Here is a 19,198-nt window from a genome sequence, read left to right as displayed (position 1 = left end):
AAAATAACACGAGAGCTATTTTTTCCCCATCTCATTCATCCTGCTGCTGTAATAAAGGGCCGAGCCTGAGCGTCAGAGCCCAGCTGCATATTTTTTGTATGACTCTGACTCCATGTGGTCATCAAGGAAACTGCAAATCACTGTTGTTCTGATTGCTGTCGTATGAACTGGATGAAGCAGGATGCTAAATATATGTATTTAGTGTACATATACAGCTCTTAAATACCCTAAAATAAAGCACTGTATTTAAAGGCCATTTGCTCCCCTGTCATGCCCAAACGTCCTGCTGTTGAAACTAGTGATTGTGACAAAATGTCAGCAAAGCATCAGCACCGAGAACAGAGTCATTATTGGTCATTTTGGTCAGTCAGTGGCTTGTATTCACTCAGGTTGCAGAGGGACTGAGTTTGAACTGCCGATTCACTTGCCGGAGCAACGTCCGGCCTGGACATGGCCGACCTACCGCAGAGAACCAGACCCATTCAGCGGGTTGAAATGAGTTCTACATGAATGTTGGCACGTTGGCGCACGGATATCCTCACTTAGTTTTGATGTGTCAAGGGCGATGCAATTTCTTTGTTGTGTGAAGGCTTTCATACCAGCTTCAGCTACTCGGTGCACTTATTTGCTTGGATTTTATGTACGAGTAGCTGGCATCAAAAATGGAAATGCAGTGTATTCACAAGTTCCTCTTAACTGGGTTACGTTGGACTTTGTAAACACGAAGGTCTTGTACATAATGTAGTGGACGTACTGTTTAGTGATCATATTTATTCAAGGATCTGGACCAATTCAGTCGTTTCTGTGAGTGGGTGCAGAGCTGGGGGACAAGCTGTGGCAATATCAATCGTTAGCATGACAGCCTTGAGATGTTCCCCGTGATGAAAACACAGCGACGTGAAATCAAAGTGCCTTTTAAATTAAAAAACATCGCCGGTGGATATGAGGCAACAAAAACTAACAAAGGCCACGCTGTTCAACTTCATCCAGAGAGGAAGCTTATTGAGGCATGAAACATTGTTTTTCCCACTATAAATGGAAATGAATATGATTCAATTAAAAAAAATTCCAGTGCCTTTGTTTTTAAATTTCAAACATCAGTTCCTTGTATACAATTTCAAAAAGATATCAGCAGATTGAAAGATGGACGTCTCTGCAGGACTGTATGCGCATGATTGTGTGTGTGTGTGTGTGTGGAGGGCATTGAGCGTGTTCAAAACCGCTCGCTTTCTTTACAACTGTTTCTTACAAATCGCTTCGAGCCTCCTCTGCAGACGATTGTGTGCCCTTGCCCGTGATGGAGAGAGTGTGTGTGTGTATCCCAGCAGGCGCTCCTGTTGATTGGATAGGCCTGGCTGGCTGACTTGCTGGCCCAGAGTATCAATGCCCTTTATCTCGCCTCTCAGCTCTCTCGCTTCGACTTCATGGCAACGCGAGCACGCGACTGCTATAGCTAAAGATCTTTGTGCGGGCAAACAAGAGGGGTCTGCATGAAATCATACGTGTGAAAAAGCAAGTGTAGATACGTAGCCTAAAAAATATCCACAGTTAAGGCTCTGTGATGCAGTTGCTATGGCAACTATGATAGAAATAGACATGTATCTGCAATGGGGAATGAAATGTATTGCACAGTTGCGACAGGTTAAGTGAGAGACTTTGCATGGATGTATGTGAACTGTTTGTGTGTGTGTGTGTGTGTGTGTGTGTGTGTGTGTGTGTGTGTGTGTGTGTGTGTGTGTGTGTTTGTGTACGCCACACTGCAGTACATTAAAAGTGCAACACCATTGATGGGGGCCATAGGGCCCATCATTATGATGGTATAGGGGGTGAGCGGGTCTGCACTCACTCGCTGGTCCATGTGTGAGAGCAGAGGAGCTCGGTGCAGAGGCAACACAATACATATCAACGGGAACAGGATTCAGTTTGTGGCACCTCCGTTGTCATCAACAGTCGCAATGATGTTGTGAGAGCGTTGTGTCAAACATTAACCAATGGCTGGATATTACAATAAGAATTTGAGTGGAAATTTAAAAAAAAAATCTTTGTGGAAAAACAACAATATAGCTGCACTGTGTGTATGATGGGTCCGCGCTCCAGCAGTGGGAGACCACAATGAGCTGAACAAGCTTCAACCATTGCACTGCAATCTCCCTCTATAACGCAGGCGTATATCTATTTGCTCCCAAATGGTCTTTATCTGTTATTGACTTGTTCATTTCAGACATAACCCACCGTTCCATTCAGCCCTGTCTCCTCTCCACATTGCCTTTGTACCCTGGTGCCTTCATTAGGCTATACCCTAATTCGTTTTCCCACTGGAGATGAAAATAGGAACAAAGGAGCTGTGCTAACTCCCTGAGCCCTGACTGAAAAAATTACATTTAAAAAAATTGCATTTGCAATATCACTATAATTATAGATGTTATGGTAGAAATAGGTAAAAACCAGTGGAAAAGCAAAAGCCTCAAGAGAGGGAGGGGAGGTGGAGGGATTGTGATGGAGAGAGATGAGGGAGGGGGGTGCAGGAATATGAGTGTGTATGCATTTTCAAGGCGGTCTTTCTGTTGCAAGAAGAAGAAGAAGAAGAAGAAGAAGAAGAAAAAACAGTAGTCTAACAGAAAAACGGAGAGGTCGAGCTCCCGATGAAGGCATGCAAATGCAATTCAGTGGCGGAAACTGACGTCTGAGATCTCCATGCGTTAGTGGTCGGCTCGGGAGATGGCAATGTGTTTAATTTCAGTTCGAGATCGGCGGTATCACCTCGTCGGCGTGTGAAAGAGGGAGAGCGAGCGAGAGAGAGAGCGAGAAGCAAGGGAACAAGAGGGGAGGGGCGGGGGTGTATGGACCTCACTGGCTACGGGACCTACAGGCACCCCGATTGTGCTCCGCTCTCATCATTTTTGGAGGTGAGGACAAAAGAAAAAAGGGGAAATCGGAAGAAAGGCCCGGGATCTGAGTGTCGTGACGGGCGCCCCCCAACCCCGCCCCACCCACCCCCCTTCCCTCCCTCTCCCCGACTTCGCCGCCGCTGGTCGGGGTTGTCTGGACTCAAACGGGTGAGGGGAAAAGCGGCGGAGCGGTCGACTCGAGACTGGGGTTTCCTGCCGCAAGCAGCGGGCTTGTCACAAAACAGCCTTTCACTCTTCGAGGGGCCTTGTGGCGCTCCGTCCTCAGGTATGCATTCACAGTGCGTTAGCTAGCCCGCCTCGGACCGACTTGCCCTTTTTTTCTCTCCCTCTGGCACACGCTAGCTCTTGTTTGCTCAGGAAAAATGTCAGACTGCGTGATGATCGCTTTCTAATGCGGTACCCACGCCAGGTCTCGAGCCAGTGGACGTTATTTATGCTAGCTAGCCCTTTTACTCCCAACCCAACTGGCTTTCCGGGGGGGGGGTCTGGGTGAGGGGAGGTGGGGGGTAACATCTGCACCTAATCACCTCTCTTTTGTAGCTAAACGCTGCCTGGCTGCCTTTAGCCTGCTACAACCGCCGTGTTGTGCACGTTCTCAAATGCGCGTGATAATTGTAGCAAACAGCTATGACGCTAGCTCCGCGACCGTAACCTAGCCGCCTCCTTAACGTATGCGTATGCCTCGCATAATTAATTTGCAGTATGTGAGCTGTTTTTTTTGTTATTTTAATTTTTTTTTTAAGCTAACGCTAACCTCTGCGAGAAAAGAGGCAGCACCACACGGCTAATTGCAATGCGTATTGCTACCGGCTAACGTAGCTGCGAAGGTAATGGCACGAAAGCCCGTGTTGTGTTGATGACAATCAAAGACGACGAACGCGGTCTGGAAACGGCATTGCGTCTGCTCTTCATAGTTAGGCAGCTATGCAATTGATCGGCCGGCTGACAGGCTGCATTGAGCCCGTTTTTTTTTGTTTTTTTTTTAAATCGCTGCGCTGGTCTATTGTGATTGCTGCTGCCTGGTTGTGCCCAGTGAGCTGCTGTGATTAATTAGTAATCAAGGTAAGGGCTAACAGACGGATGGAGAGCGATGGTGGTGTCCTTCTAACTTATTCTTTCTTCCAATTTGACACTGCATCAACCACCAGTGTTGCACCCTTCGTTGTGACACCTGGACAGAGAGCTGCGTGCAATATGTTTGATTTGGTTTGTTGAGTAGTCCACCTGGTGGTATTGTCCCCCCCATGTCCATCCAGCTGGTCCATCACCTTCTCTGTGCTAAAAGCAATGCATTATATTGGTAAATAGGGGTTCACACTTGAGATTGACAGACAAGAACCACCAGTTAGCCGTAGACTAATAGTTAATAGTAATCGTAAACAGCAAGGGCTTGGTAATCGCCTGGTTCAGTGTAAGTCGACACTTAACAAAAGTCGCCCCAAAGTTGCGTTGAGGCCATTAACCATTTTACAGTGCACAATAGAGGCTTGTGTGTCACACGCTGCAATTATGGGCGCTGACCTTTTTTTTTTTTTAAAGATGTCGCCTTTTTAATTGTGCCCCTTAATCATTAATGCCTGTAAAATACTCTTAACGTTCACGGGGTCTTTAGTCTCATTTTAGAGAGACTGCCTCTGTCTTGGCTACACAGGCTTGTTTGTTTACATGTGAAGTTGTGTTTGTGACCTTGCCTTTTGTTACTTTGTTGTCTTAATTGCATGCTGCCGCAAACCCATTTTTCTCTCCACCAACCTGGTTTGTTTTCAGTCAGAAGAGACAGCTCAGTCATGTGTTGTTAAAGCCCCAACCACTGTAAAGGCTGTACTCCCAGAGCATATTAAAACAGGAGTGTTGATAGGAGGCCAGCAACCTTTTTTAATGTTTAGTGGACAGTGTGTGCAACAAGGAAGCAATGCCAACAATGTTTGTGGTTTAGTAAATATATTTGTGATGGATCTTGGTGATTTTAGTGCTAAAGATAAATCCACTTATGGGAAATGCCATTCTAATCTGCAATTTATGATTCTCTAGCAACACTGACTTTTGCAGTACAAATTAAATTAATTTAGCGTTGATAACTGTCGTAATTTACCACTGAATTGTCCAAACGAGATTGTTGAATAGAATACTCAAACATAATATGAAACCAAAGAAGCGTTTTATTACTATTGAATGACCACAGTATATTATTCTTTTAATGCTTTGAATACAGGCACAGATATAGTAAATAAATGATGTATTTTAATTTTTATGTGCTAACTATTTTGAATCATCTTTTGTGTTTGCAGAGTTGCAAAGACTTCTGGTCAGCAGCTCCTGGAAAATGAACGTATCTGCATGGAAATACTGAAGAGAAAACCGAAAGAAAGGTGCTTGAATTGACTGATCTTGAGGTGGAATAAATGGATTACCCTCCTTTTGGAAAACTGTTGCCATGGAACTAGGTAGAGTTAAATGATGGTTGACACAATGAAACAAAGGTAAGACGGCTACAGGCTGAGGATACGGGAGAGCGCCAAGAAGAATCTGAACACAGTCAAGGAAAGAACGATTCCTAAATAGGGACCAAAGACATCTACAGTCCGAATTAATGCATGCCGTAGCAAAACAAAAAAAAACAGTATCTGAAAGGGAATGACCAAGAAAAAGAACATCCCAAAAAGTAATACACTCTGCATCCAAGAGCTGATGAGAATATCAATGGAGTGTTTGCCTCTGGGAGTATTGTGTGACGGTCTGTATTCAGACCTCTTGATTCAAGTTACTGCCGTTTTGGTCTCACACAGGTGTGAGTCAGGTCCTGGCAAACATATTGACGGACTAAAGGACTGTTGTGACGGAACACATTCTCAATGGTTTTATTTAGATTTTTTTTTGGTTTGTTTATTTGCACAAGATGCTATTGGACTACAATTTAATCCCAACATAGCTCTGTTTGCTTGAGCTGTTATTGTAGTGGAGAGTGTACATGTAAAGACATTTAAGGTCATCAAAGAACATCTCACATGGTGGTGCGTCAGAAGTGATATCATTGCCTGCTCGGTGCCAAACTGCTTCAGCTTCATGGGAATGATTGCACAGTTTTAATATTGTATTTTTCTGCAGTAGAAACCTGCTTCAAGACATTTCTGTTCTTTTTTTGTTGAAAGTTTAAATTTTTTAAAGACCGAGCTGTAAAGTGTACCTTTTTTAAAAAAGAAAAGAAAAAGTGAGAAGAACTATACCGTCACACTGAAGAAGTAAGACTTACCATTTGGCCTTTTCATATATTGATACAACCATTGTCTGTTCAACCTCACTATCCACTTTCTGCTACAGAAAAGTAATTATAACATCTGCGATAGATATTCCTCAGCTTGAACTATTTTGGTTTTTCAAAGCATTTCCTTGTTTTACTGCCAAGCCAGAGACTCTTTTCTTTGTCATTCATGGTTACTGCCGTAAGCCTTCCAGTTTCTGATCAGAAGCATTCCCTTGTATAGACACTGACAGTTATCTTCGTTTTAAATCCAAACTTGGAAAAACAATGCAGAATTTTTCTAACAGTCCGGTTCCCCCTTCACTTCCCCCGGGGTTCAGTGGGAGGGGTGGAGGGGGAACTCCGTATCCCCCTCAGCCAGCAGACCCCCAGATTTCCCCAAGGATGACAGATGATTACGCGGGGATGCAACAGCAGAGCCTGCACAGAGGCCATCACCACCCTAGTCAAGCCAGCCACATGCTTGCTTACAGTGCGAGGAACAGAGGTGCTGTGGAGGCATCGCCAACACAGGGTAACATTCACAGCGGCAACACTAACAACCCCTACAGGAAGGATGCCATGGATTATTATTTTTCAATGGCTGGAAAGGACAGACACAGAAGGGGGGGCATGGCATATGGGGCAGGGTTTGGGTACCCTAATATTGATGGACATATACCTCACCAGTATCGGCATGCTGGGTCTTCGTCTGCACCAGCATCTGGCCTGATGTCACCATATCCAGTAGACTATGGCTCAAGTGCTGGTTCTGGTGGAGGTGCTGGTGCTGGAGCGTTCTCTCCTTCTCATCAGTACAATATGAGTCAGAATGCTGCAATGCAGTCAGTGCCAGGTTCTCAGATACAGCACCGCCAGCTTGGACAAACCTTCCCAGCTGTCCACCATGGACAGCAGCATAGGAGCTATCCACACTCTGGGCACAGAATGACCCCTCAGTACCCACACTACTCACCACAGGGTGGAACATCCACAGGGTCATCAGGAATGTACAGCCCTCCTCCACAGAGATATCTTGATGGGGCTGCTAGCGCGGGGTTCGATCCCAAAGTCAACAGTTCTCCCAATGTCAACTCTAGTTCAAACTCAGTCTCCAGTTCAGTTGCTGCTAACAATGTGGTGCCAATGGAGAATGTTCAGCAGAGTTACCATGCTTCAAATTATCCTGGATATTCCCCACAGACCCTTTCGCTTCACAAGCAAGCCACACTACAGCACCGCAACTTGCAGCACAATTTAGGGGTAGGTTATGACAACTCTCTCAAGATGCAGCACCAGGGCCTGTCTCCAGGCTCTGTATATGCTAAACATCATCAAGCCTCCAATCCCGCTATACCTCAAGCAGCATCTCAAGAAATAGCCAAATCCCCATTGCATCCCAATGCTCAACAAACCCAAATTAACCAAAACTTTAGCCCGATATCCAACCCCTCACCAGCGGCCTCTGCAGTACATTCCCCCAGTTGTAGCTCCTCTCCTTCCCCATTGATGGGCATCTCAGAGGTACATGCAAACCCCTCAGGTCATGGTCCTTCGCATCCTTCGTCAAACCCCCGTAGCAGCCATGGTCAAGGTAGATTACTGCAGACTATGCCACAATTAAGTCCCACACCGAACTCAAATAGCAGCATCAGTAGTTGTGGTAGCAGTGGCAGTCATAAAGCTCACAGCATGAGTGCAATTGGAGGAAACAGTCTTCCTCCAACAGGCCGAAACAAATTGGGTTTAGGCACAGGAGTCGGATCTCGAGAGGAAAGCTCCTCTATTTATTCATCCTCTCCACTTGACAAAATGCAGGATGCTGGTCTGAATAGTCTTAATGCCTTGAGCTCGCAAGTAGCCAATTTACCAAACACAGTTCAGCACATGCTCCTCACCGACTCAGTGCTTTCACAGAAGAAGGGGAAGGATGTGGGGCAGATGCAACAGGCAACGCATGGCGTGCTCCCATCACAACCAAGAAGTCGAAATGCAAGTGCAGCCTCGAGCACTAGCACAGTTAAAGACGGAAGTGCACCAGGAATTGGTGATGGCGCCAGCTTAGATGTTGGTGCTGATGAAGACTCCTCACTCATGTCAGTTGGAGGCTCATCAGGGACCAAGGTGTTGCGTGAGGAGCAGTTTTCTGAAGGGGAACATGGGAGAATGAGGCAGATGAGTGGCGCAAGCAGTGGATCTGAACCAACTGGCTGTCGCCCTCCCTCTCAGAGTCAAACACAGACTGGGCAAGCATCAGCTGTTAAAACAATTGCCTCCCATTCCCCATCAAAAGAACCAAATGTTTCCAAAACGAAAGCAAATGAAGCACGCGTTCCCTCTTCGTCATCATCTCCATCCTTTGGATGTCAGTCATCAGAGACTGGCCCAACTTCACATTCAACACCTCCGGTTTCCTCCTCTCCATCATCCACCTCCTCCAGTATTCCTCCTCTACAGCCAAATTGTGTCTCACAGCCTGGTCACGCATACAGTGACCACAGAGGTGGCCATAGGAGGACAACAGAAATAAAAAGTGAGGCCATCAAAACTGAAAGTGAAGGCCCAGTTGACAAAACGGAGAAAGGCCGTAGCCAAATGCAGCGAGTTGGAGAAGTCAATTCTCAAAATTGTCAGGACAAAGAAAACAGGTTGCACACTGCATCCAGATTACACAATAATGAGAGGGGAGAGAAGCACACGTCTGAGGAGCAACAGAATGCCAGTAGTGTCGGTGTGATTGTTTCAGCTCGGTCTGAGGGAAGTCACACTGAAAAAAGCCAGCATCCCCAAGGCAACTGCATAGAAGAGAAACACTCTTTCTTAAGAGAGTCAAGCAGCCATAATGGGGAAGAAGGTGTAGATCTGAGCGTATATTCCTCCCTTCACCAGAAATCTAATTTTGGACGGCCTCAAAATCCTCCCCAGTCTGGACCGCATAAATATAGCTACCCAGAATCAACATATGGCTCAGATTTGACAATGAAAAGCAGAGGTAGGGCTGGTCCGGTGGGTGTAATGGAATCAAATTCCAGATACTTAGGATATCAACAATCACAAGCTGGTTATGGCCCTGTGCATCCAAAAGATGCTGGTTCTGTCACAGAGGCTTTGGTAAAGAGAGGGCAAGGAGCAGGAGTCAAAGGTCACGAGGATAATTTGCAGCAATTTCCAAGCCTTCTACAAGAGGTTCTTCAAGGTTACAATTTAGATCGACGTTATGGCAGACCAGAGCAGGCCTTTCCTGCCCATCTCCAAGTTCAACAACAGTTTCAACCCAGACACCTGTACGGCATAACTGAGGCTTCGGCTCATTCTGGGCAAATGGGTATTACTGGAAAGCCTCCACATCCAAACCAGAGGCATGGAAGTGAGCCTAGTTTTACCACAAATGCTCAGTCCTCCGTGAAGTCTGAAGTGTCTATTACTAAGATAATACAAAATGCTGAGAAAAATGACATGTGCGTGTCCCAGAGTCATTTAACACAGGCGGCAGAGCCTCAGCAACCCCCAACCAAACATATAAACTTAGCTGACTATTCTCTACCACAAAGAAAAGCCTTATCTAGTGTGTCCACTCCTCCCTCTGCTGTGCAGGAGCTCCTTTTGCAAGAGCCAGAGCCGCTTACGGGCAGCATTGGTCAAACGGAGTCTCAAAAATCATCAGGCTCCATATTAGCCCCATCAGAGCGGCGCTCTGTCATCTGTGATGTGTCACCAAACCGACACAGCACACCAGAGAGGGACAGGGAAAGTGACAGAGAGAGAGAGCGGGAGAAAAGTCAGAGTGGCGCCTCTGTTATTCAACAGCCATTTTCCTCTCCAGCAGCAGCCAATGATTTGAGTAAAAAGGATATTGGAGAGAAACAAGTGGTGAAAATGGAAATGGCATTAAAAGAGGCTGCCTTAGATGCTGCAACTTTACAGACTGATCATCATGGCATTGGTTGCACGAATGATGCTGATATGGAATATCATTCCAAGTCTGTTCATTCATCTGTTGTGATGAATACTGACCCCTACAGGCGCGGTAATGTTGATATTACACCCTTGCCTTCTCATCCTTTGAGTACTAACCCTTTATCTTCACCTTCAAGGCATCAGTCCTATCTTCATGGTGTTGATTTATCTACTGGCAGTGGCAGCAGTTTTCCTGGATATCGATTTGGAGATACAAGAGAAGGGAATATGATACCACGCAGTAACCCCCATTTTCCCTCCCACCATCCGTACCACAATTTATCCCCCCAGCAGTCCACAAATAAGCTTCAAATGTATCCTCACCCTCGTGGCCCCCCTCATCACCCCCATGACATGACTGACTGGGTAAAGGCAATGAACAGGCCATCCAAAGAGATGATGATGCTTCCTCGTTCTTCTCCAGGAAGACATAAGGTTAGCCAAACGGAACCGAGACAGAGGATGATGATGTCACAAACTGACATGCCCGGTGAACTACACGCAGCCAAAACTTCACTTCATCAAAGCGCTTTCTTTGATTTGAAAATGTGGGAGTCAACACACTCTGGAAGAGAAGGTGCTAGAATGATAGAGGGAGACTCTTTCTACAGAACGCAACCGCCTCCTCCTGCTCCTGTAGCTTCACACGTCCCCATTCCACCACAAATGACTCATGGCCTAAATGCTGCTGAACCTGAGGTCCCCAGAGGAGCCACGGAGGAAGCCAAACATCCATGTCCACCTCCACCCAGCTCTGCTAAGCCTTCTGCTGACATGAGCTCCACACAGCGTCAGACTAAAGCCGGGGGTTCTGGAGACACAAATCCACTAATATTGCGCCGGAGAGTTCGCTCTTTTATCTCTCCTATTCCCGCCAAAAGGCAGCTCCAGGATACGTCCCAGCAGAGAGCTGCTACAAATTCACATCACTCCCCTGGGGCTCAGTCTGAGTCGAGCCATCACAATGAAGATGACTCCTCCAGTTCAGATATCCCATGTCCCAGGCTCTCTTCCCCTCTGTCCGGAGAGAATACCTATTCACAACCTCTATCTCCATCAAGTGGTAATACCAGGGCTATGCCTCCCAGGAAAAGCCGAGGTTTGAAACTGGAGGCAATAGTGCAGAAAATCACACCAAATATCAAAAAGCCATCAGGCCATGTTGATGATGAGTCAAATCATTATCCGGGCTTCTCTCATTCAGAAATACCATCCTTTAGTGATTCACAGGACCAAGACTTGGCACATTTCCCCAGGGTTGCAGGAGGGGACGATAGTTACATGGATGAAAGTAATTCATTAAACAACATTATTTCCTTTAGAGGCGTTGATGAAACCGGGCCTTTACCCCCATCAGCCTACCCATGTGATCCTCATCAGACGTCCCAAACCCTAAAACAAGACTTTGACTTTGGATTAGGATCCACTGTTGCATCGGGTGACAAAGAGGATTTTGCTCTGCTTGGACCTTTACCCCCTCCTCCACCTCTTCCTCGCCCGGTCCAGGGTTCCCCACCTCCATCTTCATCTGCCCTGTCAGACATTCAGCATTTCACCAACACTTACCAGCAGCTGGAGACGAGAAGAGGAGAGCAGTCTGCGGCTGACCTTCTTCGACAGAAACTTCAAGAATCTGGCATGGGATTTGATGACTATCCCGGCAGTGACTACTATGGAGCCACCTCACCCCACCCTAATCAGGCACAAGGACACATGCTGAACAGGCAACATCAGATGTCCTCTGGTAGATCCAGCCTGTCGCCGCAAGATTCTAAGCTACAAGACAGTTCCGTGCCTAAAGGCTATTTCCCATCTGGCAAGAAGAAGGGGAGGCCCGTAGGGAGTGTGAATAAACAAAAAAGGGCTAATAACCAAGCCCAAACACAGGGGCAGGATCATCCCCAAGGACAGACTGAGAGCACAACTCGGAGTGCCACTCCCGAGCCAACTACAGCTGATGCTCCAACCTCACCGTTGGTGGAGACTACGAGCTGCACACCACCCCCTGCAGCACTCCATCTACCCGACGACAACAATGATGATGCTCCCCCACTGACCCCACCCATTTTAACCCAGATGGTGAAAGTGGATGTTGAGAATGAGGAAATGCCGCCAGAGATCGAGGTCAAACCTGTGCGAAGGAGACGCAGAGGTGAGTCAACACAGGCAAGAGGACGACGGAGAAGGAGAGGTGCAGGACCGACTGTGCCACCATTGGCCAAAGTTGACCCAGATACACCTTTGGGGGGAGGAGGAAGCCCTGGCACAAATAAAGTATTTGTGGACTTGAATAGAAAGGGCCCGTTTGTTCCGCACATACACGTGGAGAACAAAGTACCAGAGATTGGGGCGGTGTGCTCCATTGTAAATGCTGAGGAGGAGAAGATGAAAGGAGAGCGTACTACAGTCGGAGGGAAAGTGGGCGGGAGTGGGATTGATTCTCCCCTGACCTCAGCTCTTTCCTCCCAGTTATCTCGGAGAGACAGAGAATCTGAGAAAAGAGAGACAGACGAGGTGGAGACTACACTCCAGTCGGGAAAAGCACTTCCTTCATCTGGCTACATTGTTTCTGGCCCCGTGATTACAGAGACCAATCACTCTGGCCGCCTGCTCTGCTGCCTGTGTCAGAAATGGGCAAATTACAAACATCTTGGAGATCTCTACGGCCCTTTCTATCCAGCTGAATATGCTGCAAAGCTCCCCAAGAACCAGCCCCAGGTCCGACAATGTCAAGCGACCACAGGCGCAAACAAAATGGTACAAAACTCAGACATGAGCTCAAATGCTTTGAGCGCCAACCAGGACGCACAAACCCAAGACGCTCAGTTTACCAAGCCCCCAACTGAGAGTGACTTTGCCATCAGCCTAGATTCAAACCCCGTACCTCTCCCTGCTAGAGTCAGATCCGCCCCGGCAGCTGGTGGTGAGGAAATTATGATGCACGTGACGGGCAAGTTCAGTAACACCCCCTCCTCTTCCTCCTCGTCCTCCTCCTCTTCGTCATTCTCCTCCTATACCAGTAAAACAACGTCTCTGACCTGGGACATGAATCTAGACATCCGGCCTATCCCGAAGCTTAAGAGAGAGCCCAACCTTGATATAGACAAGCAACAGCCGCAAATCCAGCAACCGTTGCAGAAGCCAACAGACGAAGCTCAACAGCGACCTCAACACAGAAAGCTGACCTCACACCCCCGCTTTAAAAGGAGGCACAAATCTAGTGAGGATTCCCCAAGAATGGTGCCATCCAACAGTAAGGCGTCCCTGCCCTTCCAGCCCCCTCCGCCCGCCTTGGACTCCCTGGGACCCTTGGCGCAACTTGCCCAGCTGCCTCAGATGCCCATGGACCCAGAGGAGCTGTGGGTCCATGAAGGATGCATAGTGTGGACCAGTGGGGTGTATCTTGTCAATGGGAGACTGTATGGCCTGCAGGAGGCACTAGATGGTGCCAGAGAAACAGTAAGTGTCCTCTTTATCTATTCAACCTGTTTTTCAGCTTTTGTAGCTTATTTCTGATATTGACTGTTCTGGTTTTCTGCTCAGTCCTGCTCATACTGTGAGATGGTTGGCTCAACCCTGGGCTGCTACAGCAAAGGCTGCACACTCCGCTACCACTACCTGTGCGCTATTGAAGCAGGTGAGTGGATGCATTAAAACACAGGCGTACTCTGGCGTTAATGTTAAATACAGTTTCGCAATAATCGATTGTGCTTGTTTTAAACACCAATATTGTTCTTTAATGTACATGCTTTGTGTGGTGATATCTATTTTATACTAAAAGTCCTTGTCCCTCTGCCAGATTGCTCTCTGAACGAAGATAACTTCTCACTGCGGTGTCCGAAGCACAAGGTAAAGAAGGAGAGGTTGGTCTTCGTTTTGTGTGATTCACTCTCATTTTCCTTTGCCATTCTAGATCCACACCACCCACTCACATCTCTTCATCTAACCCTGACAATTTTCTTTCTCTCTCTCTCTTTCTCTCGCCCTGACTCTCCTCCTCCCTCCTTCACTCAGTTTACCCAGAGCATCCGGCCAGCCAAGTCAGTGTACCTGGAGCAGTCCGAGAGAGGCTGAGAGGAACGCAGAAGAGGAGACACAGGAGTCTGGGAGCTGTAAGTTCAGACTTAGTTGTGTATTTGTGTGTGTTTGTCTACAACCTGTTTCATAGTGGGAATTAGGGATGTCAACGATTAACCACCAAGAATAATTTGGACCGGTTACCTATCTTGGTCTAGGTTATCAGACACATGAGTCCATTCAATAACAAAAAGAAATACAACAAAAAGAATTACAATACTTTAAGGTCTAACTTAAACTATTTAAATTTAACGGAGGGCAGCAAAATGAAGCCAGACAGGACTTCCTGCCCACTGTGTGTGTATCTATCCAGTTGTGAATTAGAGAGCAGGCAAGAAAGCAGACAAATGATGATTGAAACTATTTCAATTCGGATTTGATGTGTCATCGGATCAGCTCTTCTAATCGTCCTTCACAGAGACCACTGGTCCAGATGTTTACAACAAACAATAGATGATTACGAAAGGTCAAGTCGGAGCAAACGACAACCTGACCAAAATGCAGCATTAAACTTCAGTTTCAGTCAACAGAAAACACAATTCACAAGTCATTGAAGCGCTAGTCTACAAGATAAATGCCTTATTATTCGTATTCTTTCTTCCTTCCAAAAAATGTAATGGAAAAACTTGTGTGACCTTGTGTGCATCCATATGAGGGGACATGACGAGCTCTTCATTTGACCTGATATTGGTCCTCACATGCCCACGATAACAGAGCAATAATTAATTACGCAACGCTAGTTTTTGCACTATATTTGGTCTCTTTCTTTGTCTCTTACCTTTTTTGCTTCACCGCATTTTTGTAGCATATAAAAAAATGAATTAACATTATGCTGGCACATGTCTAATTTTTGTTGTTTTATAAATATACGGTGGTTAGATTGCTGCTGTACCTCGTAGTGAAAATGTAGTTTTTGAAAGGCTAAACACCAACAAATATGGATTAAAGCTGAATATTTTGTTTGAACATCTTTAGTGAATTTTGGAAATGATTACATCTTTTTTCAATATGGACTAAGATGATTACAGAGACTAGAACACAGTTCACTTTGTGTGTGTGGGAGGGGAAGGTGGAAGCTGGAGAACTATTATATGCAATGATCCTGAAAGTTATCAATGATTAAATTAAAGTTTTAAAATATATAATTTATTGAATAATTCAATATTAAATAATAATAATTATGTCCTACTATTCGGTACAGTCATAGTAATTAGTAACCCAAGTAGCCCGAATAACTCCAGCAGCAAAGATTTCTGCTCTGGCAAATGGGCCAAATTGGCGATTCTTTGCTTTTGAACCAAAATAAAAAGGAGAGCCGGAGATGGAAACACCTCGAATCTCCGCTCCCATCACAAATACATTTTCATGATTCGTCTGGAGACCGGCTTCTCATTAATGGACCTTCAGTGAATGGTCACCAATGTATTGCCTCAGGGCTGTTCATACCTTTTCTATTCAGACTATTTAAATTAACACAGCGATGCAATACCTACTCTACCCCTCCTTGTTGGCTGGTCCTCCGGCTCTCACACTCCTCCTCACCTCACTCTCACTACAGCCCCCTCACTTCCAATCAGCCCATCCTCATGGAAACTGAAGACGCATATATCTCCCCTTTTCTTTCTCTTCTTGTGAGATTACAGCAAATTCCGAAGGTTCGAGCAACGTCTCCCCCTTACTTCATCACGTTTTGTGCAAATGCATTCTTTTTGATTAGTTTTTAATGGAAATAAAAATTAAAAAATGTGGGTTTTATGCCTCAACTTACACATACACATTTAAATAATGTGCCTCAGGTAATCAGTAAAAAGCAGTGAGGCAATAACAACACGACCTGTGCTTATCGGCCTAATGGTCCCCTTCAAGAGACTTTTAAAAGAGGATATCTCCATTAAAGAAAAGGTGCTACTTGTGAAAGCAGTTCATTCTTTGTGTCCAAAGGGGTCTTTCTTTATCATACTAACCTCAATTTGTACGTGTTCCCTTTCCCAGGTTCTTTTGGTCAATAGACGACTGAGTGGGACTTGTTTGTGAAGCAGCCCGACGTGTGAAAGGACGGGACTGGCTTCTGCGACGGAGAACAACAAAAGGGAATGTACAATTTCTCAACTGGGAATCCGCATTATCTACATGTAAGACAATGGAGAAAAGAAATCCTTTTTTTTCTTTCTTTCTTTTTTCTAAGAGAATTGTTGCTGTTCACTTGAAAAAGAAAACATGAAAATGCAACAGAGCGGAATGGAGCTCCAAGTAAAAGATGAAAAATGAGACGTCAAAGACTGATGGTGGAACTAAAGGAACTTTTTTTGAAGAGAACAAAAGAAACAAACTTCCTCTCTAGGCTTACTTTGATTTTCCTAAGACACCCTCAAAGTGTCTTGTTTATCATCTGTATTATCATTTTATTTTTTCTCCGTTTTTCTTTTTAGTTGCTTTTCAAGAGGCGTTTTGGGAGCGAGCCCAGAAAAGAAAAACAGAGAGAATTCTATATCCTCTCACGAGTAGTATTTTATCTTATGATATTAGGATGACCACACTTATTATTTTAGTCCTCATTATTATTTTGTATCCTTGTCAGTATTTACTTATGAAAATGAAATGGATGTATCTCACTTTATATATTCTGTCAACACATGAATCTGATTTATTTTTCATTCCTGGAGAGGGAGGAGCCAGAGTGATGTCTGGAATGTCAGGGTTGAGTTTGCCACAAAGACATTATTGCCTTGGAGAACGGACATCTGTTGCCTTTCAATAGTCATGTGTGTGTGTGTGTGTGTGTGTGTGTGTGTGAGAGTGAGAGAGAGAAAGAGAGAGCGAGCGAGAGAAACTGAAAACAATGCCGATATCTGGGTCTTTGATTCCATTTTTGGTCCTTTTTGAAAAGTGTTCTTATTTTTCATCACTGGGGTTTTTACGGTACAGATAGTATTCATGAAAAAATCCCATGGACACAATCTTATTTTTCAAGTACAAATGTCCGTTATGTGCAAAGAGAAGGACAGAAGAGGGGGGTAACACTACGGACTATTGCCCGTCCGCCATCTTTGGCTGTGCGGACAGGAGGAAGCTGGACAGCGGGACACAGCGTTGTGGAACTGTGTACTGGGTGCACACGCGGGGACAAAAACATTTGTTTGGGAACTGGAAGCTTTGGGAGCCGGTGGCTGCGACTGGCCGACGGGGAGTAAGCCTTACCGAGTACTTCTGAATGGTTTCATTCTTGAGCGACACAGCAGCGGTTTGATCGGGAGATGCAAAATCCATTCAAAAGAAGCATTGCCATAAAATGTACAAGTGAGTCGTACATGGTGTTGTCTTTATCATTTTTTATTGTTATTCTTGTAAAAAAAAAAAGAAGAAAAAAAGTCCAGCTGAGGAGACAGTTACACTATCAAAACCATGCTGTATTAGAGACCTGTCAATATGTATATGAATTATGAATACACTAAAAAAAATGCTTCAAGTAAGCTCCTCTAATTATTTCTGAAACTTATTTTTGTCAATTTTGTTTATTCCTCCTTTCTTTTGTTGACCCTTTTTCTTTCCAACTGTTTTCAGATTGTCTGCCACCCGCTCCTTGATTTTTCCTTGCACATGTATTCTCAATCATCTCTCATGTGCACGTCTCTATTTCTGTCCCTCCCTGGTTTCTGCTTCCTGCCGGTTCAGTTTGAGGGGTTACGAAAGCACGTTGTTCAGTCTACAGACTACCAGGTCCATTCTGTTTCTGTCCCTCTGTATCTGAGAAGGCTTCCAGAAAATAGGGCGGCTTCGATGTAAATATAGAGGAAACCTTAATGTCTGATTTAGCTTTGGTAAAAGTTCAAATGCAATGTCCATGAACGGTGAAAGCAGATGTAGTGGCTTTAATATGTATATTTGTGCATTAGCTTAGTTTTCTTTGTCTGAAGTGGAACTATGGTTAACTTCATATAAAGAACCAAGTTATTTTCTACAATAGCATACAGAACGGTGAGGGAGACGTTACAGGTGGGAAGAGTAGAGAAATGTTTCATCGGACACTACAAGAAAAGAAATATTACAATTTCATTTTTTTAAATGAATGAAATAGTTGAAGTTAGCTAAAAGTAATAGCTAAACAATTGAAATAATTAGTTAAAAGTAATGGATAAACAATTTAAATTAAAGTAATGGATAAACAAATTGAAATAATTAGTTAAAAGTAATGGATAAACAATTTAAATTAAAGTAATGGATAAACAAATTGAAATAATTAGTTAAAAGTAATGTATTAACAATTGAAATAATTAAACAATTGAAATCATTAGTTAAAAGTAATGTATTAACAATTGAAATAATTAACTGATGGATAAACAATATAGTAATTGTCACTGAAAATTGGTACGTGCACATGCGGCACTGCATGTGTATCTGACATTTATTCATTTCAAGGTCATGTTGCTTTTCACTTGGAAAAAACAAATGTGAGCGCAGCATCCTATTTCACAGGCCGGCGTTTGAAGAGGGGGAAAGATACGATGAATGAACTGGATCACAACATGAGTCAAGGAATCATAATGAAAACAGATGGAGCAGAGTTGTCTGGTTTGGATTTACACGGATGGATTAAAGAAGAGGGTGGGCGGCGGTCCCTCTGCTCACATAGGTCAGTGCGACTGCCAACGTCCTCTCACTGTGATGAAGAGGGAGAGGAAGAGGAGCCGGATGTCCCTTGCACCTTCCACGCTGAACTAGATGAGGGAACTGAGGACAAAGTACGAAGTAAGAGTAGGTGAGTGCTTTTTCTTCTTCCTCCTCCTCTTCTCTCATCCATTCAAATGTAATTCCCCGCTTGACGTCGAGCCCACAGAGGCACAGTTTGAGCATCCGTCTCCTGGAGGGCTTCCATGGTGACGGCAATTTTTTTTAAACCTATTTTCCTCTCGATTCAGCCGTCTTGTCTTCCCACCAATTACCGGAGGTGTGCTGATTTTTCTGTCACGGCCTTTTCATTCTTAAAGTGATTAGTCATGTAAAACCTCTGGCTCCCCCG

At 44.9% G+C, this 19,198-nt stretch overlaps 1 protein-coding gene across 5 annotated transcripts; it reads left to right on the top strand.

Moving 5' to 3' along the window:
* Positions 1-3,013: 3,013 nt before the first annotated feature.
* tcf20 (transcription factor 20) lies at positions 3,014-18,738 on the top strand. 5 transcript variants are annotated; one of them, XR_004609828.1, is made up of 7 exons: positions 3,014-3,174; positions 5,198-13,563; positions 13,648-13,741; positions 13,904-13,967; positions 14,119-14,216; positions 16,174-16,313; positions 18,655-18,738. XR_004609828.1 is itself a non-coding variant. In XM_034539212.1 (7 exons), exons 2-7 carry the CDS (start codon positions 5,364-5,366, stop codon positions 16,188-16,190), a joined length of 7,374 nt encoding a protein of 2,457 aa, XP_034395103.1. In that variant the 5' UTR covers positions 3,014-3,174; positions 5,198-5,363; the 3' UTR covers positions 16,191-17,488. The 5 variants fall into 5 exon arrangements, 4 of the variants coding, with proteins under 4 accessions (XP_034395103.1, XP_034395104.1, XP_034395101.1 ...); XM_034539212.1 differs by lacking the exon at positions 18,655-18,738 and having other exon boundaries at positions 5,198-5,389; positions 6,489-13,563; positions 16,174-17,488; XM_034539213.1 differs by lacking the exon at positions 18,655-18,738 and having other exon boundaries at positions 13,904-13,953; positions 16,174-17,488.
* Positions 18,739-19,198: the final 460 nt, after the last annotated feature.

This window comes from Cyclopterus lumpus, chromosome 8 (genome assembly GCF_009769545.1).
Source record: "Cyclopterus lumpus isolate fCycLum1 chromosome 8, fCycLum1.pri, whole genome shotgun sequence".
Lineage (NCBI taxonomy): Eukaryota > Metazoa > Chordata > Actinopteri > Perciformes > Cyclopteridae > Cyclopterus > Cyclopterus lumpus.
The sequence above is the reverse complement of the archived record's forward strand: the minus strand, read 5'-3'. Positions and strand labels throughout refer to the sequence as shown.

What these genes read in the sequence shown, in the direction of transcription:
- tcf20 (XM_034539210.1), top strand. Translation starts at nt 6,436, where the DNA reads ATGCAGAATTTTTCTAACAGTCCGGTTCCCCCTTCACTTCCCCCGGGG. An exon ending in TAGATGGTGCCAGAGAAACA is followed by an intron (nt 13,564 to 13,647) that starts GTAAGTGTCCTC and finishes TTTTCTGCTCAG; the next exon opens with TCCTGCTCATACTGTGAGAT. An exon ending in CACAAGGTAAAGAAGGAGAG is followed by an intron (nt 13,968 to 14,118) that starts GTTGGTCTTCGT and finishes TCCTTCACTCAG; the next exon opens with TTTACCCAGAGCATCCGGCC.